This window comes from Panthera onca, chromosome X, assembly GCF_046562875.1.
Source record: "Panthera onca isolate mPanOnc1 chromosome X, mPanOnc1 haplotype 2, whole genome shotgun sequence".
NCBI lineage: Eukaryota > Metazoa > Chordata > Mammalia > Carnivora > Felidae > Panthera > Panthera onca.
This window is the reverse complement of record NC_138357.1, coordinates 103,039,278-103,061,506: the sequence shown is the minus strand read 5'-3', so window position 1 is coordinate 103,061,506 and position 22,229 is coordinate 103,039,278. Positions and strand designations below refer to the sequence as shown.

At 45.9% G+C, this 22,229-nt stretch overlaps 1 protein-coding gene across 17 annotated transcripts in view; it reads right to left on the bottom strand.

The window, feature by feature from the left end:
• The window catches only part of DMD (dystrophin), a 2,113,538-nt gene that overhangs the window by 64,499 nt on the left and 2,026,810 nt on the right, over positions 1 to 22,229 (bottom strand). For all 17 annotated transcript variants that reach the window (XM_081792827.1, XM_081792829.1, XM_081792824.1 and 14 more), the window contains 2 exons: positions 3,340 to 3,506; positions 1,023 to 1,134 (listed from right to left, as the gene is read on the bottom strand). In XM_081792827.1, coding sequence (XP_081648953.1) covers positions 1,023 to 1,134; positions 3,340 to 3,506 — 279 coding nt within the window. The remainder of the gene's footprint in view (positions 1 to 1,022; positions 1,135 to 3,339; positions 3,507 to 22,229) is intronic.

The following is a 22,229-nucleotide window of genomic DNA, read 5'->3' as shown; positions in this document are numbered from 1 at the left end:
AAGCTCCCGGGTCCGGCGGTGCTGATGAGTACCAGCACCTAGTGGTTCAGTAACATCAGACCGACACCCAGATGTGTCTGACCACCCAGTCTATCTCCTTTCCATTTCACCAGTGATTCTTCCAAAGTTCTGTAAGCTACTGAACATTTCCTCAAAACGACACCTGAGGAGAAAGTTCCGTCTCCCAATTCTAGAACACTGGGCAAATTACTGAAGGCCTCAGAGTACTCCTCTGTAAAAAGGGGATGATAATAATAATAATACCTATTTCACAGAGTAGTTTTGTTTTTTTTTTTTTTCTTTTAAGTAGGTTCCATGCCTAGCGTGGAGCCCAGCACGGGGCCTGAACTCATGACCCTGAGATTAAGACCTGAGCTGAGATCAAGAGTCGGACGTTTAACTGACCGACTTCCAGCTCCAGGTCATGATCTCACAGCTCGTGAGTTCGAGCCCCACGTCGGGCTCTGTGCTGACAGCTCGGAGCCCGGAGCCTGGAGCCTGGAGCCTGCTTCGGATTCGGTGTCCCCTCCTCTCTCTGCCCCTTCCCTGCTCACACTCTGTCTCTCTCTCTCTCAAAAATAAACAAACATTAAAAACAAAAACAAAAACCAAAAAGGCAAAGGCCTAGCATTAGGTAAGCAAGACTGGCCAAAAGCAGCGGATTCTAAATTCGAAGGAACCCACATTACCCCCTCCCCCCACGCCCCCCAGCATAAAACGTCTCCACACAACCGCTAGGGCAGTAACAAAACACAGCTGAGAACGTCTTCTCGCCAACCACCAAACAGAGATGAAAAATCTCTTCGTTCATCCTATGCTATTTGTGGAGTAACTTCGAGGCTTCGTTCTGTGCCAGGCACTGCCCTATGCGCTAGGGATAAAGTAAATCCGGAGCCCCTTCAGCGGGGGGACCGTCTCGGGAACTTACAAATCACAGCTGTACACACCCTGTGCAACACGGTGCCAAAGTGCAACTCCTCCCAGGTGAGCTAAGCGTCCCGCCAGGGAGGCATCGGACTTACCGGAGTGCAGTATTCCACCATGGGATAGTGCATTTTATGGCCTTTTGCAACTCGACCAGAAAAAAAGCAACTTTGGCAGATGTCATAATTAAAGTGCTTCAGACTCCTGTACCTGGTTAAAACAAAAACAAAAACACACACTCAGGCATTTCTTCACATCGAATGCCCAAAGAACACTCTTTAATAAACCTTCCACACGCTCCTATTTCTGCAAACAGAATGCAGTGTTCATTAATCCCACAGGTAAGTGATTAACTTCCTGCCTTCACAGTTCTCGGGTGCTTCTCCCACAGTATCAAAACATTTTGGCAGGAAGATTATCCCATCAGCATATGGAAGGAGGGAAGACGATTTCAGCTCTTATTTAAACTCCACTAGGAACCCTTTCAGATCAAGTAGGGAGACCAAACACAAGAATTCGGAAGAACTTCCAGGCGAAAGAGATGGACGCGCTGCAGGCCCCCTACCCATTCTGGGGACAAACGTTTCCTGAAGCAATTATTTTCCAAACAACGTATCAAGAGAAAAAGCAATTTCCGCAAATAAAGGAAAATTACACAAGAAGCCTCGTTTAAAATTCATCTCGCCCCAATCCCGTTTTCGGAACGACTGACACGATTCACCTCCAGGGAGTCGCGTGGCTGATCTCTTTCGTGTGCCTCTCTCCAGAAAACCCCGCCTCTCACCCACGCCTAAGGGAAGCCCCAAGGAAAGACAAATTCGGGCTGGACAAAAGAATCTGTCCTCCGTAAGGTGCCGGGGGGCGCACACCCCCATTCTCGGTATACGGTACTGTTTCCTATTCTCTGCTTTCTTAGAGAAGAACCCTAGCCAATTCAAATAAACACACTCCTTCTGCCACATATGGGCAGGTGGGGGGACGGCTACCTTTTTTAGATCCCAACCATCTTGGGAGAGGAGGAGGAGGATGAGAAGCAAGGGCCGAGTCCCCCAAATAATCTCCTTTGATAAGGGTAAAAGAATTAAACGCAAACCCCCTCTTCGGCCCTCCAGAGCCCTCCCCTTTTCTATTTTATCAGTCCTCCCCCGTCCATAAATCTCGCCAGCTAGGGAAGGTGAGAAAAGAGAGGTAGGAAGCGTAACGCCGTCCCCTGGGGCTCGCCCTCCACGTCCCCCATGGCACCGTTCTTACCTGCCAGAAACCAGGAAGGCAAACCGTTCCTTTGTGAGCACTGCCTACTCACTGTTGTCTACCTAGGCTTTAGAAACCTCTGAGGGTTTGTGTAAAACCTCTCTGTCAACACCATGAAGCATGGAAGGACAAACACCAGGGGTAAAAGAGTAGTGAATAAAAGAAAGCACACAAATGGTACAAAGTAGTTATTAGGAAACAAAGAAATAAAACAAGTCTAAGCATAACTAGAAAAAGAGTATTTACATAGCCGTTAGGTAGGTTCTGAACGGGCAGAGACTATGTGGCTAGTTTACAACTCTATGGCTTATTCATCGCTATGGAAACCTTGATGTTGACCCAGATGTTTAAATACATCATCATTTCAAAATGTGGGCTCGGGATTATCGTTGAGTAAGATTAATTCGCTTAAAAACAGCCCATCTCCCCAAACAGGTCAACAAGGCAGAGGATTTAAGAGCCAGTGGCTTTCCGCGACATTTTCCGAAGATCAGAATAATAACCTGCTATGTTTCCTATCTCTTTCACTTGTAAATTCATAAAGAACCTTTTCATTTTTTTAGCCGCTTTGTGAAATTTTCATTGACTTGCATGCTTTATATTCCCTCAGAAGTTCATTAGGATACATGCAAAGAGCATAATCAGATTCACAGGTAAAGAAACGCTGGGCTGCTTGAAACAATTCGTTACTCGAGGGAAGAAGAGAAGAATAAGCAGCCGAGCTACCATAACAGGTCTCCCCACACAGAATCATCTCTGAGTTTTGTAACGGATTCTTAGAGAGTTTCTATAAACAGAAAAAAAAAAAAAAAAAAACAACAACAACACATGAAAACACCCCCAGAGAGACGGTTAACATTTTCTGGATCCAGGAAGGAGGCGGCACAGTTAATGTGCATACCCTCGACAGACAAGTATCTCAGGGGAGGCAGGCCATCAGTCAGTCGTGTTCCACCAAGGATGTGGCTCCGCGGAGCTCCACAATGAAGGTGGAAAGGGACACCTGCCTGATGAGTCAGAGCCCCCAAAATAGCCCAGCCATCAGGGCAGTCCACAGTTCGGAAAGGGAACGAACTCAGGGCAACTAGCACAGGAGATACAAGATCAAGTCCCAAAAGGTGACAACCACGCGGGAGGACGTGCCATAGTGGGGGTCCCGGATACCTGAATCCGATGATCGGACACTCCTTGCAGATGTTGCACTTGGCCTGGTGCTTGGCAGTTTCCGCAGCAGCCACTCGGTGCAGGACAGGCAGCCACACCATGGACTGGGGCTCCAGTCTCATCCAGTCTAGGAAGAGGGCCGCTTCGATCTCAGGCTTATTATTAGCCTGTGTGGAGAGGAGGAAGGGCGAAGGGGGTGGGGGTGGGGGTGGGGAGCGCAGGGCAAGAAGAGAAAGGACAGGAGGCGTATGTCAGTACGGGCCCGAAATTAAGCAAAAGGCACAACGGGGGCCCAACGAGGCTCACTTTTCACAGCCCCTTTCTGCAAACGTCCCCCCAACACCCACAGGAGCCACCTGTCCCCCGAGGCTTCGGTAAACTGCCATTCCCGTGTGTGGCTGCTAGATGACGAGACAGCAGAGGAAACCAAACACATGGAGGAAGGAGAGCAACACACACACCTGAGCCTCGACACGCGCCCCCCCCCCCCCCCCCCCAGCTCCGGCGTTTGCACACGCACGTTGAGAAGGAGCCGGAAGTGAAATGCAAGCGCTTACTGATAACATCTCGCAGGAGGTTAAGGAAAAACCAACTCAGGAATTATGGATTCCTTGTTTCTCCCAGAGAATCTATTTCTCAGTGTTTCACAGAATCATAATGAAGAGCCCTTAAAATGCATCCGGTCCCAGAGCTTCCTTTCACAGACTGGAAAACGGAGACACACACGAGGGAAGAACCCTTCCCAAGGCCGCACGATGGCCGAGCAGCCGAGACGCTACCAGAATCCAAGCCTCCTGGTCCAGTGCTGTCTTCACGGTGCCCTGTTGCTTCTCGTCTGTCCCTGTCGCTCTCCCTTTCAATGTCTAAATTTCATAAAACGCCATTCCTCCCAAACAGTTCACTGGTTTTAGAAAACTCGAAATATGTTTACCTATCGCTTACGGATCACTATAGTCATACATTTTTTTTTTAATTTTTTTATTTTGATGTTTTATTTTATTTCAGACAGAGACAGAGGGTGAGCAGGGGAGGGGCAGAGAGAGAGAGAGAGGAAGACACAGAATCGGAAGCAGGCTCCAGGCTCCGAGCTGTCAGCACAGAGCCCGACGCGGGGCTCGAACTCACAGAACGTGAGATCATGACCTGAGCCGAAGTCGGATGTTTAACCAACTGAGCCACCCAGGCGCCCCTAGTCATGCATTTTGATTACATCTCTGGTGACCCTACAAGATAGCAGAGGTGTTTTGGTTTTTTTTTTTTTTTTTTTTTTTTTTTTTTGGTATTTTTAGACTGAGCAATCTATCGTCCACTGTTTTTTTCTCATTGCCTCTTTCACATCACATCTTCCATCTGGGATCACTTCTGCCCAAGCACACCCTTTAGAATATTCTTTTCAGTGTCTTGTTGGTGGAGAATTTCTCAGGTTGTCTGGTCTGAGAAATCTCTCTTTAAAAAAAGTTTACTTATTTTTGAGACAGAGAGACAGAGACAGAGAGAACAAGCAGGAGTGGCAGAGACAGAGAGAGAGAGAGAGAGAGAGAGAGAGAGAGAGAGAGAGAATTCCAAGCAGGCTCCCCACTCTCGGCACAGAGCCTGACATGGGGCTCGAACCCGTGAACTGCAAGATCATGACGTGAGCGAAAATCAAGAGTCAGATGCCCGACCCAGGGAGCCACCCAGGCGGCCCTCTCTTTTTCTAAATCCATACTCTTGACAGCTATCTTCATTACATACAGATGTTTAGACTCAGAGGGGGTTTGTTTTTATTTTGTCTCAGCACACTGAATGATGATTCCACTTTACCTTCCCTGTTGCTACTGTTAACAAGTCAGCAGTAAAGCACACTACTGCTCCTCTGGAGGTAATTCGTCCTCCTCCTGTCTTGTGTTATGTTTCTAGGGTTTATTTATACTTTTTAGCAGTCGCTGGGCTGCTTGAATCTTTAGCGTCTTTGGTCAGCTCTGGAATCTTCTCAGTCATGACCTCAACAAATAGCGCCTCTTCTCCATTTCCTCTCTGTTCTGCTTCCAGAAATCTATTAAATAGATGTTAGACTTTCTCAACCTAGCCCACGTTTTTCTCTGGACAGGCCCTCCTCGTGCTTCATTTCTAACAATCCCTTCTATCCTACCGGCTGGCTAGCTCTCTCTCTCTTTAGTAGCATCCCGTCGGCTATTAAACCCATTCAGTAAGTTTTAAATTTTGGCTGCCATACTTTTAACAGCCGCAAGGTCTATCTGGTCATTTTTAAGGTCATCTAAAAAGTCTAGGGCTCACTGCGGAGATTTTTCAATGTTACCTGTTGTTCTTTTAACAGAGTAAACGCTTTTCCAACAATAATCTACTGATTCCGAGGTATGAAATTCCTATGGGTCTGCTCCTGCAGTCTGCTGTTTCGGCTGGTCCTCAGGCACCTTGGCTTGCTTCTTGCGGGCTTATTTTTTTTTTTTTTTTTTTAACACGTACTACAGTGACCTTAAAAAAAATCTTCTGGAGGTACCTGGAGCCCTAGAATGGAAGTGTTTTCTATAGACGCGACTGTCATTTGCTTTTGCCCACAACCAGAGAGGGCAGTGCGCCTATTCCGAGACCAATTTAAACGGAACATACGATGGGAAAATGTAGTATCACGCAAGTAATGAGCATTTGCACTGTAAACCCATGTTGCTTCTCTTGGAACGTGGCTCACTGAGAACGAATCTACTCGTACTGCAGACAGGAGCGCACCACGGTTTAAACCGACGGGTCACGCGGCTCACAAAACTCACCACTCGAGCAGTAGTCCAGCCACTACCCCCGATTATAAATTTAACATTATAATGAGCCCTTGGACCCTGAATCTCCTAGCTGCGAAATGCTACCAATTTGAGGTACTGCTTGAAAGCTTGGGTTGAGCGCTTTTCTCTGTGGAGAGCGCTATCACAGAGGTACTCTGTGGAAATTGGAAAAAACAAAAAAACAAGAATTACAGAACCCGAAGATCAAAGGGAGCATGCAAGCGAACTCATCCTCTTGGAACGGCACCACAGAACTCTTAGACCTTCCATGACCACGGAGTCCAAACTCTGATGCAATGCCAGTGTGCTCTTACGGCCACTATAGAAACATCGGCCGGGTGAGGGAGCAAACGTCCTCAGTGGATGACCTTGAACACTTGAGTACAGGTACGCCTGTCAAAAGCGCGTCATCACACGGAGCTGAAATCCACAGAGCAGAGCAGAGGCCGCAGAATCCAGCCACGGAGAATTCAAACCCCAACCATGTACGGGCTGTGTGACCTTGGCAAAGTAACTTTACCGTTCCGTGTCTTAATCTATAAATAGCACCTGCCTCAGAGGGTTGTTTGAAGATTTCAATGAGTGAAATGAAAGGCACTTGGAACCCTGGCAAGACCAGAAACCCAGATGGTCTCAGGCTTTAAAGAGCCCTTCCAAGACTTTACCAGAGCGGTCATGTCTGTCCACGCCGCTTCACCCCTGTTCTTATATTTACTCCTCATGGGACATGCCTTCGTTTGCCACAGTCCTTTAGGAAACTACTTTCCAAATACGATCTGCTGGGAATGGTCACTCCACTGGTCTGGACAGTATAACCGGATGACTTTCTTTTATTCTGTTGTACGTGCACATAGGGTTTCTGTTCAGGTATAATCTCTGGCTGTTTCCCAGTGCATCCAGCAGACCTAGCATCCAACAAAACGCTTCAAGAAAAGAATTATGGAACTTGATTACGGAAACACTGCACTCATTACATCTGCCTCTTAAAATTCTTTGCTTTTTAAATTTTTTTTAAGTTTCTTTATTTGTTTTTGAGAGAGAGAGCGTGCGCGCGAGCGAGAACGCACACACGTGTGCATGCACAAGCAGGGAAGGGGCAGAAAGAAACAGAGAATCCGAAGCAGGCTCCGGGCTCTGAGCCGTCGGCACAGAGCCCGACGTGGGGCCCGAACACGCAAACCTAGAGATCACGACCTGAGCCGAAGTCGGACGCTCAACTGACTGAGCCACCCGGGCACCCCTGCCTCTTAAAATTCTTAATGCATTGTTAACATAGTAAACGCTGAGGAGTCGTTGGTAAAGAAACACGTCAAACTTTGTCTGACCTCAGAATTTCCCATACTAATTATTCAGTGAGCCCAAGACCTTTACCTTTCAAAAAACAAAACAAAAAAAACTTCCAAGGCTTGTCAACACCACAAGGTACTCATGCTGGGTTGGGCATAATGGGAAATGCTGTTCTTGGCTGTTTTCAGTGATTCCTCTAGTCTGTACTTGCTCAGTTGGGACCTGTGTCCTTTCCCTTCGGTCAAGGACTGGGCTGTTGGTTTGGGCCGGCTGTACCAGCTCATCAAAATTTTTAAGAATTCTGACTCTCCAAGCCGAGAGATTAGCCATTCTTCCCTGCTTTGTGTCCTTTTGGTGTTTTTTACACTTCTTTTCTTTTGACATACTTCTTCCATTGGAAAGCACGTGTTCTGTCTTCATCAAAAAGTCAGTGGTGAAAATATCAAGCAGGGCCAAGGTCGGCCAGGAGCCACCGCCGCGAAAGCGCGCGGGCGGCTCGGGCCAACGCAAATCCACGATTCAGCCTTCTCTGGTTAAACCAGGACTCCCCCCGGTTCTATTACCGCGGAGTCCGCTGCACTCGCTTTTCCACCTTGTACACAAAAGCACAATGAGAGCCTCTGTCAAAGGAGCTACAAGTTTCAGCTGCAACATGTCCTCTAACCATCTCTTGCTCCACTGGTCTAGAAACGAACTTTATCAAAATAAACCCTTTCTAGCTCGGAGACAAACCAGTGCAGACAGCCAGTACAATGGCGAGCACCAGTAATTCATTCCTCCTGAAAACGCAGATTTACTGTTGCTTAAGCTGACCCCAAGATATTTTTTTCCGACTCGGCTTTAAATGATCGTGTGTTTAATGGTGGATTAAAAGACGTGCTACGGAGGAAAACTTCACGCTTAATGCAGGGAGTGTGATAAGCACAGAAAGCTCCTATTCATTGCAGAAGACGGCAAGTAAAACTCCGACCGTGAGTCAGTGACAAATGCAGGTGTAAAACAATAAAAAAGAAAGCAAGAAACACCATGACCACGACGTGTAACTAAAGGCAAAGCAAGTACAGCGTGAGGAAGTGGGTCTCATTACCCTCAGTACTGTTCAAACCCTTCTTAGAAAATGCTGTCGGGTTCTGGTGGCTACAGCTGACCCAGAACTTAGAGAAGGCTTGGCAGAAAGGCACAAGGATAATTAAAGGGTTTGAAAGACCTATGAGAACAGTTTAAGGGAATTGGGATTATTTAGCCAAGAACAAAAAAAGAGAATGTGCCAGAAAGAGTGGCTGAAGGGGCGATTTAATAACAGTTTTCAATTATGTGAATGGCTCTTGCATAGGGGCCTGCGACCAGCTGTTCGATCCCTCCACTGAGGACAGAACAAGAAGAAACAGGCTTAAGCAGCATGAACGATTTAGGCTGTAACTCATACAGAATTTCCTGATGCAGAAAGTTGTTAAAGCATTAGTGTGAATTACCAAGGGAAGCTAGAGAATGTTCTGCCTTTTCAAAATACTATAGATTCTCTTGTGTTTAAAGGCTGGAAATCCTCAAGGTTCTTTCTAGCTCCCAGGATGGGAGATCCATCATTCTGGCTCTTTTAAAACTGCTCACCGATGCCAACTGACAGCACCGAAGACGAGATACGGGGATTCACATCCTCTTTCTGTTTCGATCTTTCATTTTTACTACAAACCATCCTGTATCCTGGTGGTATATTCCCTCTCCTTTTGTTTGGCAATAAAGAAGGAAAGAATTAAAAACCAGGCAAAGCTTCCATAAAGATCTAACAGAACTAAAACTAAACCCCAGCTAAAATGACGTTTTGGCCTTCTAGAAAAAATAAATAAGGGCAGATTGGCCGAAGAGGAAGCTGTTGAGGACAAAGGGCGGGTATGATTGTACTGAGTTGAAATCATCCTTTTAGGTGCCATTATTTGCTGGCCTACATATAGGCCTCCGATCGTTTCTCTCGGTATCAAGGATGACCTTGCCCTCTCTCCCTTACACGCCACTACCTCGCACGGCAAGTTTGGAGTTAGGGGGATGTGCCGGGGTTCAGAATAACTTTGGGGTTTCTTTCATGTTATACCTTCCGTAAACCCTTAGGCACCAAAGGACCAGGCCCTAAGTGGCTGCCACGGAGTCAACCTGAACGCTCATTTTTCTATCGGGATAACAGTATTAGTTCGTGGCTGCAGAGGAAACGGGATGGGAATATTTCTCAGCATGCCCAACACCCCAGCTACCACAAACACATACACTGTACTTTTAAGAGCGGACAGTCAGCATCTCAACTTCGAGGTTTTTGAAAAAAACATGACAGTGCTTAACACACCGAAAAACCGTAGAAAGGGAAGTCAATGTTATGCAAGAGACTACCCAGTGGTTCTCAGATGATTCAAAATAAAAAAAAAATAAAAGAATTAACAACCTAAAAACAATACGTGTCTAAACCTAAAGACAGGAACTAGGCTTCCATCCCCTCCATCCAAGCTTGCAGAATCGAACGGAGTTGAACGAGGGGACAGGAATTAAGCTGCAGTGTGACCACAATAAATAAAAGGAAGGACTAGAGTATCTGAATGAGGTTAGAATTAAAAAACAAAACAAAACAAAAAACTGCCGAGTCACCCTGAAAGAAAGAGCAACAAAATTAAACCTAGAAGGGTTGTCTAAGGAGGAGAAGATAGAGGAAGAACATTCTCCAACTGGCTCAAGTCGACTTTTAAATGCTTTCTAAAGTAAGTGCCTCTGTGGGTCTGTCTCTTACCACATCGTACACCAAAAGGCTAAAAGTCTCTTTGTAAATATGGAGGACATGTTTAGAATGATCCGGCCTAAAACACAGGAATATACAAACTTCACACTGGACACCAGGTCTGCAGGGAAACTCAAAGGCAGGGAGCCATGCTCGAGAGGTCAGTGGTTCTCAGGGAGGGACGGTTCTGCGTCCCAGAGGACATCTGACAATGTCTGGCGACATTTCCGGTTGTCACCAGGGGGGGAGGGATGTTACTGGTGTCTGGTAGAGAGGGGCTGGGGTCCTGCTAAATATCCGGCCGGCAATGCACAGGACAGGCCCCCCAACTAAGAATTATCCGGGCCCAAGTAGCAGCAGTACCAAGACTGAGAAACCCTGCCCGAATGTTCACATCTCACATGATCGCGGGTCACGTGGCAAAATTCAGAAACCAACACGGGGACCTAGTGTTAACTAAGCACCAGACATCCCTGGAGCCCTGTGGGGCATCCAGCGAGGAGGGAGCTGTCCTCTACAACACAGAACCGGAGAAGCCAGGAGAGGCCTGTTCGGCTATTAAGTGGGAGATGAAAACCACATTGGTCAATATATTGTCCCCAGAGGAAAGAAAAAGGACTAAAAAAAAAAAAAAAAAAAAAAACCACAACAACAACAAAAACCAAAACCGAGCTAGAAGTCCTGAGGGAACCTGCTAAAATCATAGACTCAGATCTGAAATCAAGCTGCTTCTCAAAGAGACAACCCTATGCAATGTCTTCCGGGATAAACAGCAGCAGAAATGTATTTATTCATGGCAAATAATTATCCCAATCAGCTGGTTTCAGAGAGTGTGTATGTGCACGTACACACGTGCATGTATACGTGCATGCATGTGTGCTGTGATTTTATTTAGGAGAGGTCCTGCCCATTTATAAGAAAAATAATAACCAGGGGTGCCTGGGTGGCTCAGTCGGTTGAGCGTCCGATTTCGGCTCAGGTCATGATCTCATGGCTTGTGAGTTCGAGCCCCGCGTCGGGCTGTGCGCTGATCGTTCGGAGCCTGGAGCCTGCTTCGGATTCCGTGTCTCCCTCTCTCTCTGCCCCTCCCCCGCTTGCGCCTCTGCCTCTCTCTCTTTCTCTCCCCCCAAAGTAAATAAACATTAAAAACAGAAAAATAATAACTAAATACATAAATGTTGAATACATTCCCATGCATGAACAGAATTTCCAAACAGTGTCACGGACAGAAGAAGGTAAATTTAGGGACAACACGAGGACAAACCAAGGATTTTTTACAAGTTTCATATGGTGTTCCATTAGTAAAATATCCCCTTCATAAATCCAAACAACCATTTCAATAACACTACCACTGTGAAGAGATAAAGGCAGTCATCACTCACAACCCAACGCTTCTGGCCCTGATTGTGAAATGCTTGCGTTTGGGAAGATTTGCTAAATTTAAATTGACCCAAACTGTGTTGTGCATTAGTGTGTACACAGAGACTTTAAAACCACAAGGAGAATGGCCAGCCAGGGTCAGACGGTATAGGACAGGCAGTTCCTGGCTGTTCCCTGAGCTGTTATTACGATTTCTTTAACAACCTCTAAATCTACCAAGGGCATCGGTGGAATATTTTACTAGCAACGGACATAAAAGGAGGAACAAGAACGAGCTGTAAAGAATATTAATGACTCTTCCTCCAAACAATCCCAATTTTTATGAAAAGCAAATGAGTGATAAAAAAAAAAAAAAAAGTCTCCCATAAAACTATACAAAACCCGCACGTCACAAAACAGAAGGAAGGCGGCACTTTGATCCCCTTAGACGCAAGATACTTGTGCTTTACATGTGAGTTGCTCAGGAGGTGACAGTCACGGACACAAGGGAATACTGAGGGGACATTCCACGCAAGGCTGCTTCACATCTTGCTTTTAGTCTATGCTACTTCTCTTCAGACAAGAGTTGGTCTCAAGTGAAAGGCCACACTGTGTGCACAGGACTCTTTGCTGTACTTGCTATCTCTGTTACAAGAGTCGTTACCCCGAAGACCAGGCAATCTTTGCTGGGAATGCCCAAGCTTTGAAATGAGCACGGTGATCCATTTCCTGTTCTGCCTTCTCCATTCAGAACATTTAGCATCTAATCAAAAAGGGATACAGGCCCCACAACGTTTACAGCAGCATTATTCCCAATAGCCCAATTTTTATGAAAGCAAGTGGCCAATGTGGCCAAGTGGCTAATGACTGACGAGTAGAAAAAGAAGATACGTTGTGTGTGCGTGTGTGTGCATGGGTCTGTAATGGAATATTACTCAGCCATAAAAAAAAAAAAAAAGAGAGGTGCCTGTGTGGCTCAGGTCACCATCTCACAGTTTGCGAGTTCGAGCCCCACATTGGTCTCCACGCTGACAGGTCAGAGCCTGGAGCCTGCTTTGGATTCTGTGTCTCCCCCCTCCTCCCTCTCGCTCCCTCTCTCCCCCTCCCCTGCTCGTGCTCTATCTCAAAAAGGAATAAACATTAAAAAAAGAACTTAAAGAAGAATGAAATCTTGCCATTTGCAAAAACGTGGATGGATCGAGAGGGTATTACGGCTAAGTGAAATAAATCAGAGAAAGACAAACACAACGTGGTTTTACCCAAATGTGGAATTTAAGAAACAAGACAAATGGGCAAAAGTTAAAAAGAGAGACGGCCAGACCAATCAAGAAACAGACTCTTAACTGTAGAGCGCTGACAGTCACCGGAGTGGAGGGGGGTGGGGGGATGGGTGAAACAGGTGATGGGCATTAAGGAGAGCACCTGTTGTGATGAGCACCAGGTGTTATATGTAAGTGACGAAACACTGTACTGTAACCTGAAACTAACAGTAAACACTGTATGTAAACTATACTGGAATTAAAATTAAAAAAAAAAAAAAAAAAAAAAAACCCGGGAGGAAAAAAACACAAACTGTGCAATACCCATAGAATGGGATACTGTTTAGTAAATAAAAGGGAACGATATGGATACACACAATAAAAATAAACTTGAATTATGCTGAGTAAAAGCCAGGCAAAAATGAGTACCTCCTATAAAATCCCATTTGCCTAGAACTACAGACTATGCGAGGGGGTCTACAGTGACAGAGAGCGGGGAAGTTATCATCGCAAGGTGGGGGTGGGTACCGGAGACCTGTAGGCATTCCCAAGGGGCCGAAAAACACTTCTGGGGGATCATAGATACGCTCATTTTGATTGTTGTGCTGGAGTCATCATGTGTACCCGTGTCAAAAATTATCAGATTGCGTGCGCACTTTAAAACTCTGAAGTATAAAAATTAATTCATTACTAAAGAGAGAAGATAGGAGAAATAAAAAAACTTGAGGATAAGTAACTCTTGACAGAATGTTTATGCTACAGAGGAAAAAAAGGCTCAAAGAAGTTAAGGAAACAGCTCAAGGCTATCTATTAACTGAATACTTCAATACGTGTACATAAAGCAGTCTTAAAAAAGGAAAAACACAAGTGATTTCCTATGGGAACAGCTGATGTCTGAAATCTTTTCAATCTTTAACCTGCTGGAGAGTTCTAGAGGCTCTGAGACCTAAGCAAGGCCTACCCAAGACAATGCCCAGCTGCTTAAATCTCCAACAAAATTCTGCACTGACCTATGGACAGCCATCTGAAAGGACAAAGTGAATTGTCAAAAACCACTGTGATAAACACACGCTCCTATCTTTGCTGTTTTTTATTTTATTTTATTTATTTTTTTTTTTTTTTAAATTTTTTTTTTTTTTTTAACGTTTATTTATTTTTGAGACAGAGAGAGACAGAGCATGAACGGGGGAGGAGCAGAGAGAGAGGGAGACACAGAATCGGAAGCAGGCTCCAGGCTCTGGGCCATCAGCCCAGAGCCCGACGCGGGGCTCGAACTCACGGACTGTGAGATCGTGACCTGAGCGGAAGTCAGACGCTTAACCGACTGAGCCACTCAGGCGCCCCTCTTTGCTGTTTTTTAAAAACATTTTTTTTCAATGTTTATTTTTTGAGAGAGACAGAGGGCAAGATGGGGGGAGGGGCAGAGAGAAAGGGAGACACAGAAGCTGAAGCAGGCTTCAGGCTCTGAGCTGCGAGCAAAGAGCCCGATGCGGGGCTCGAACCCACGAACCGGGAGATCGTGACCTGAGCCAAAGTCAGATGCTTCACCGACTGACCACCCAGGTGCCCTAACACTCCTGTCTTTTGCGATCACCTCCCTTCCCCCTTCTTTGTGGTACTGCATGCAACGGCACGTATGACCTACAAAGGCTGACAGGCTCGGGTCGACATATACTGAAGTAGCAACCAGGAAAAGAACCACAAGAGCCTACGAGCATCTCAACCCTCATGAGCACACAGGTCCTGTTACTGTTAGATGCTTTGGTTAACCTGTCACTCCTATAAAAGAGTTGGCTGCTGCTACGGGAATGTATTATTTATCAGATCCCTGTTTGCATCGCTACGGAGGAAAAAAGCACGGCCGATTCTGTGCGCTGGCACTTTAGGCAATGCCATGGCAAAGGGAGCATCCGAAGGCAGCTCAGTCAGGAGCAATCTCATCTCTGGTACATTCAACATCACATTGGATGTCTGCGGGCAAAGTCAAAAACGGAGAGGGAAGACACGGGAACGCCTCTCGACAGAAGAAACCCAGCTACTGCGTTCGGAAAGAAAGGTAGAATGGAAAACTGCTCTTCCGCAACCGCCAATACAATCACTGAATTAGAAAAGGGTCATCACTGGAGGCTATAATTATAGGGTGAAAGGTTGTTAAGGAGTAGGATATTCACGGTCCCCAAATATCGCACCAATGACTTCCTGATTCCAAAGGGCAAAGGACACTTTTACGTGGAAATATGTGGCAGACGCGTCCTTCACATACTTAGCATTATCTGTTAAAAAAACAAGGTATTAATTTGTCCCTCCAGACGTGATGTAGCGAGCAGACAACATCACCTCTGTTGTGTTCCTGCCAAAAAAAAAAAAAAAAAAAAAAAGTTCACCTGAATCTCATGGGGAAGAAATAACTAGAAAAATCCCCAACGCAGGACAGTCTTTAAGAGAACTGGCCTGAACTCCCAAAACGTCAGTGTCATGAATGCGGGAAAAAAATGCGAGGAGACTGTTCCAATTAAGTGGAAGTACAGAGACACAACAAGCAAATCCAAGACAAAAACCTTGACTAGATCCTAGGAGCAAATAGCCACCCATGAGGAACACTCCAGGGCCATGGGGAAATTTCGGTGCGGACTGCATGCTAAGTGATGTTACTGAAAGGATGTTGCATTTCCACGATGAGAGCTTTGCAGTTACGGAGGAGAAAGTCCTTTAAAAAAAACAAACAAACAAACAAACCCATGTGCTGAAGTGCTTACGGGCTTGTTTTCTGGTGTGATGCCCTTGGGCTTTTAAAGAATAAAGGGGAAAACTGTGCTTGTGTGTGTATATTCAAATACAGGCGCAGGAACGGAGTGAGCAGAAGGGGACTGTTCACGGGACAAAGTGCTAACCCACGGGCCGTACACAGGAGATGTACGGGTGCTCATTGCACTGTCCTTTCTCCTCTTCTTCATGCTGGAAGTTCTTCCAAAATACAACACTGGCTGGAGACCAACGTTCCTTCCAAATCACCCCTTCATGGGGGAGGGCTTTAATAAATGTTACAGGGGAGGGGAAATGGCATTAATGGCATCAGCTACAGTGTTCCTGAAACATCCCCTCATTCTCTGCTTGAGATGTGCTTTTCCCAGATACTTGTGAATTTTCGGCCTAAAAAGGACTTGAAGAATCCCTACATTTACGGAAACTTTTCATGTTTGAAATAAGGATGGAGAGGTCAAGAGTTGTGTTTGTGAGACGAGAAGTAAAAGGTTTCCCATCACTGCTGTCTTGGGTAGAAACCAGGTATTTTATTTAAAGTTCTGAAGATAATGAGCAGGTTGGAGGCCAGCAGTCACTGCTCTAAATATTAATCAGGACTCTGAATTACCCATTAAAGATAAAATCAGCCCAAACAATAACACACAGTGATTATCCACTCTTCATTTACATGTTCAAGGACAACTGTCCTGACCTCAGGCTCTCCACTCCACCTGACTAATAAACCAATTAACACCATGGCTCCAGGGAACATAAGCCCAATTCTTAAATCTATGCAAATCCGTAAGTATACTCAACATTAATTTACGCTGGTTCTTACCGAACAGAAGGGTTTCCTATAGACACGGTAAAACGCATCTGTGTAGATATCAACAAAACATACTTTCTCAAGTACGTATCAGGGCAGGTTTTGCTCAAGTACAAAGTATAACATTAGCTCTTCTATTAATGCCCTCCTACAATCATTTGAAATCCAGCTCAGGGAAAGGCAAAACCATAGGAACGGAAAACAGAGTAATGGTTTCCTGAGACTGGCAGCGCGCAGGATGGCAACCTAGCAAGAGAGAACGTCAGGGCCGATGGAAACGTTGTGGGTCCCGACTGCAGGGACAGTCACACAATGCATTTGTCTAAATTCACAGAACTGACCACCAGAATACATTTAACCCCATGGTTGGTTTTTTTTTTTTTTAATGTACCTTTAAAAAAAGAAAACAATTTTTGAAGTATTCGGTCAGACGTCAAGAAAAAGAAAACCCAACCCAAAACAAAAAACCTCTAGTTGTTAGAGAATCAAGGTACACTAGAGGCCCTGGATGAACAGATAAGGATATCCCAGGAGGAAGTTTTACCGGTCCCTTCATCTTAAATAATCTTTGCAGAAGGTATTTTCCATTAATGTGGCACCTGTGTGGCTCAGTCAGTTAAGCATCTGACTTCAGCTCAGGTCATGATCTCGTGGTTGGTGAGTCGGAGCCCCGCATCAGGCTCTCTGCTGTCAGAGCGGAGCCCGCTTTGGACCCTCTGTCCGCCCCCCCTTTCTCTGCCCTCCCCCGCCACTCATTCATATTCATTCTCTAAACAAATAAATAAATAAATAAACGAACAAAAAATTTTCCATTAAAAAAATTCAATTTATGAGCCAGTGACAAACTGGCTTTACTGAACTCATGTTTCCTCGTTTCCATGAGTTTTTTGGGTAAGTTTCCATGTGAATTAGAATTAATGGTGAACGTGGGGTGCCTGAGTGGCTCAGTCGGTTAAGCGTCTGACTTCGGCTCAGGTCATGATCTCATGGTTCGTGGGTTCGAGCCCCACATCGGGCTCTGTGCTGGCAGCTCAGAGGCCGGAGCCTCCTTCAGATTCTGTGCCTCCCTCTCTCTCCGCCCCTCCCCAGCTCACATTCTGTCTCCCTCTCTCTCTCAGAAATAAATAAAACATTAAAAAAAAGTTTAAAAAAAACTTAATGGTGAACTTATGAAAGGGAGTCTAGAATACCCTTCGAACTAAAAAAGCATGGCTCTCAAAAAAATTTTTTTTCATTAGCACCTCTGACTCTTGTGGCAAGGGAAGGGAAACATTGAGGGGGGGAGATAGTGAGGGAGGGAGGGAGGGAGGAAGGGAGGGAGGGAGGGAGGGAGGGAGGGAGGGAGGGAGGAAGGAAGGAAGGAAGGAAGGAAGGGAGGGACAAATTTGGTCACAACAACGAACTACTACTTTAGAAGGCAGAGCAAAGAAAAGCACACTGCTTATTTTCCTTAGCAGTTTAAGTGAATGAAACAGGTTTCTTTTTTTTATATTAAATATAATTTATTGTCAAATTGGTCTCCATACAACACCCAGTGCTCATCCCAACAGGTGCCTTCCTCCATGCCCATCAGCCACCTTCCCCTCTCCCCCACCCCCCATCCACCCTCAGTTTATTCTCAGTCTTTAAGAGTCTCTTACGGTTTGCCTCCTTCCCTCTCTCTAACTTTTTTCCCCCTTCCCCTCCCCCCATGGTCTTCTGTTAAGTGTCTCAGGATCACATATGAGTGAAAACATACGGTATCTTTCTTTCTCTGCCTGACTTATTTCACTTAGCATAATACCCTTCAGTTCCATCCATGTTGTTGCAAACGGCCAGATTTCATTCTTTCTCATTGCCAAGTAGTATTCCATTGTGTATATAAACCACAATTTCTTTATCCATTCGTCAGTTGATGGACATTTAGGCTCTTTCCATAATTTGGCTCTTGTTGAAAGTGCTGCTATGAACATTGGGGTACAAGTGCCCTTATGCATCATCAGCACTCCTGTATCCCTTGGGTAGCCATCAACAAAACTAAAAGGCAACCGACAGAATGGGAAAAGATATTTGCAAATGACATATCAGATAAAGGGCTAGTACCCAAAATCTATAAAGAACTCAGCAAACTCCACACCCGAAAAACAAATAATCCAGTGTATAACTGGGCACAAGACATGAATAGACACTTTTCTAAAGCAGACATCCAGACGGCCAACAGGCACATGAAAAGATGCTCAACGTCGCTCCCCATCAGGGAAAAACAAATCAAAACCACACTGAGATACCACCTCACGCCGGTCAGAGTGGCTAAAATGAACAAATCAGGAGACTATAGATGCCGGCGAGGATGGGGAGAAACGGGAACCCTCCTGCACTGTTGGTGGGAATGAAGCAGGTTCCGACTACAACACAAACCTATTTCCAAAATACTGAAGAAAATAACCATCACCTCACATTGAGAAGTTAACGACACAAACCACAACAAATTAAATGGAAAACTATGAAGCTAAACCCACCGTAGCTTATAATTTTAAAAACCAGCAACTGAGAAGCAATCGATGGTCAACTCACACTACTGATACCACCTCGGTTTATGAATACCAAATTGGAGTAACTTACTAATATTGTAGTTATGAGTCAATATCCATTATGAGTTCAAGGAAGCAGGAGTTCAGCATTTACCACCCAAAGGGGTACAAAAAGAATGTCTTTGGAACTGAAGGGCCCAGATTTGGTTACTGACCAAGAAGCCAAACCTAAGCAAAGGAGAATTTTCGGGAGCTATTTTCAGGATGGATGGTGTAAAATGCGATCGAATGGCAGGAGGAATGCTGTCACACTGGTTCCCAAGTGTCCTGGCATGGTATTTTAACACTCCTGGAGAAAAGAGTATGTCAAGGGTCTCTAAAATAAAATCTACAGATGGCTGGCTATAGATAAAAGGAATTGTTAATCTTGGCACATCAGTCTCATGTTGCAAGACGCTTCAGATCACTGTAAGCTAACACTTAGTAAGTACCTACTATGTGCCTGCGAGGACTCTAAGTGCTCTGCCTCTAATGGTCACTTGGCCCTCACAACTGCCCAAAACCCAGGGGCCAGAAAGGTTAAAAAACACGTCCAGGGCAGGAAATAGCCGAGCTGGGATTTGAACCCAGGCAGTTGGCTTCAGGGCCCAGGCACGTAACCACTCGGCCACTCACTACTCCAGTTATTCTGGAATGATGGTTTACATAGGAGAGAGAGAGAATAACATGCTTTCAATAGTTGAGGTTGTAATTTATTCTTGTTTCTGTATCATTTTCTATCATAGCAACTGTACATAGAGGATATTCATTTTTGTCACCTGAATATAAAACTTCAGAAGACAGATGAAAAAGCAACTTAGTCGTTTTGAATGCATAAATACAACAGGAGGCAGGCAACAGATATAAAATAAACAGATTTTGGTGCCCAAGCTCCTGTAGGGGAAGCACACTGAATATCAAGTGGGTATACTTGATTCCATCTAAACAATAAAGTCCTTAAAATGTTGACAGAAGAGAACACGACAAACTATCATGGGGGAAGGGGGTACTTCTCAGGGCACTGCCACAATCCAATTTACAGGGGCACGCCTCTTTTCTGGAGTCACTTAACGGTATAAAGCTTTCCCACCTAAGAGTCACCATTAGCAGGTTTCATCTGCAGGAAGACTAGTCACCTGCAATTGGGAACTGATCTTTTATTTATCTATTTTGAGAGAAAGAGAGAGCGAGAGCGTGCACGTGGGAAGGAGGGAAGGAGGGAGGGAGGGAGGGAAAGGCAGAGAGAGAGGGAGACAGAGAATCCCAAGCAGGACAGCTGGATATGGTGGGGGGGGGGGGGGGGGGCTTGATCCCATGAACTGCGAGATCGTAACCCGAGCTCAAAACGAGACTCGGACGCTTAACAGACTGAGCCACCCAGGTGCCCCAGGAATAGAAGGTCTTAAATAAAGATCATGGGGCATGTGGGCGAGCGTGCGCACGGGTGTGGGGGCAGCGGTAAGGGTGTTCATTTATCGGTGTCATCCTATTACAACCATAACTTCACACAAAAGATCACGTCTCCTAGCTCTCTGTTCAGTCTAGTATGTGAACTGGTCCAAACCACCTATTTCCACTCAGATGGTCTAGCAGAAGGAAATACTGGCTGGGAACACAGGGAACTTGGGCCTTCTGTCTAGATCTGACGCGCTAGGATCGCAGTAGGTGGAACGTAGTAAGTTCTGCCTCTCCGGGCTGCAGTTTTCTCATCCGAAAAAGGAGACATGTGGACAATCTCCAGTCTGGGCCGCCTGTGCGACCCAATTCCGGGACGGGCCTGGCCTCACTCAGGGCAGAAGGATCAACGTAGTCTGACAGTGGAGGTGTGTCCGTGGAATATGCAAAGAGGAACGACATGATGATGCGTTACCTGCAACAAACTAGTTTTACAACTTCACTTCTAGATCCCCACAGGGTCTGTTTCCCAGTATATGCGTGCATTGCAATAGGCTTCTAGGGGAGAAACATTACCCTGGTTGCCTTGTTTACTCTCAAGGAAGGTACCGCTGTCAAACCCATAAATTGAGGGGAGATTTTCCTTTTTTAAATCCACAGGTATACCTTCATTTCCTGGCTTACTAGATAATTCCTTCAAAGACCTACACTGATTTGTAAATGGGCAAAACATCGTACCTGCACTTGATGGCGGGTTCCTTCTCTCTTTTGGAGCAACATGGGGGTTTCTTCCCCAACTTTTTTTTTTTTTTTTGACGGACATTCATATTGTTGGGGGACCACCACCACCATCCGTGTCCCGAACGGGGGGATCTGGATCCGAGCTAAGGAAACCTTGAAAAGATGCCCCACTGAGCGCTGCACAGGAAAATACACAGCCCTCTTTCGGCCCCTTCTAGGCTCTTGTCTACAACCAGAAGCTACGCCTTTCTCACTGTCCCAACTCAAAAGAAGTTCTCTTCTGAAGTCACCTTCTCTTTCTGCGATACAAGGAATGCATCTGCCGAAGTTAAGTACTTTACTGCTATTTCCTTAGGTGGGTAGAAAACAGGCCTTTGAGCACAGCCTTGCTCAAAGAACCAGCCTGGCACAGTCCCAAGGTCCCTACGCTTCAAACAAAGGGCAAAGGGCATCTTCACTCGTGGTCTCCTTCGCCGCGGCAAACCGCGCATTTTCATGCACGGTGCACAGTGAAAGGCAAGGTGACTGCCAGAGCACCTGGCTGAGGACAAGCCTGCCAGGTCTGAGACGTCAACCTCGAAGTACACAGAAGGGATCGGTTCAACCCGATTGCCAATTACTACCCAGGTGAGAGGCTTCCCAAACCGAAGGAACAGTGCTCTGCACGCACAGAGTGAGCACGACGTCCTACTAGAAACCCCCAACTGCCAATACTCAACTTCTCAGAATGAGCATTCCCCTTACCCCCAAGCCCCCCGTGCTCCCGCGTGGTTATCTCATATTCCAGCACGGAGCCAAAGAAAACGCCTGTTATTTCACCTTTGGAGGGTGGAGAGGAGAATCAAAAAGGGCACATTTGGGACTGAGGTGGTGAGTGGGGGGTTGGGGACAATGGACTAGGAATCAAAGCCTTCCACCAGCTCAGGGCCTTGAGGGGCAGAGGCAATTTACTCGTCCATCTAAACAATAAAAACCCGACCCCCAAAGCCTGCCTATTCCATTCTCCTCAAAGGATTGGTGAGGATTCAGGACGGAATCCACGGGAACAACGGTCAAGTGTGACGGTCGGCGGCAACAGTAACATTACCCGTAAGCACAGTAGGCACAAATCGTAGGGAGAGGCTGCTTCAGGGTGGTGAAAGCAAACTCTGGGTGGTTACGGAAGCAGATGAGGAAAGGTGTGAGAACTAGACACATTAG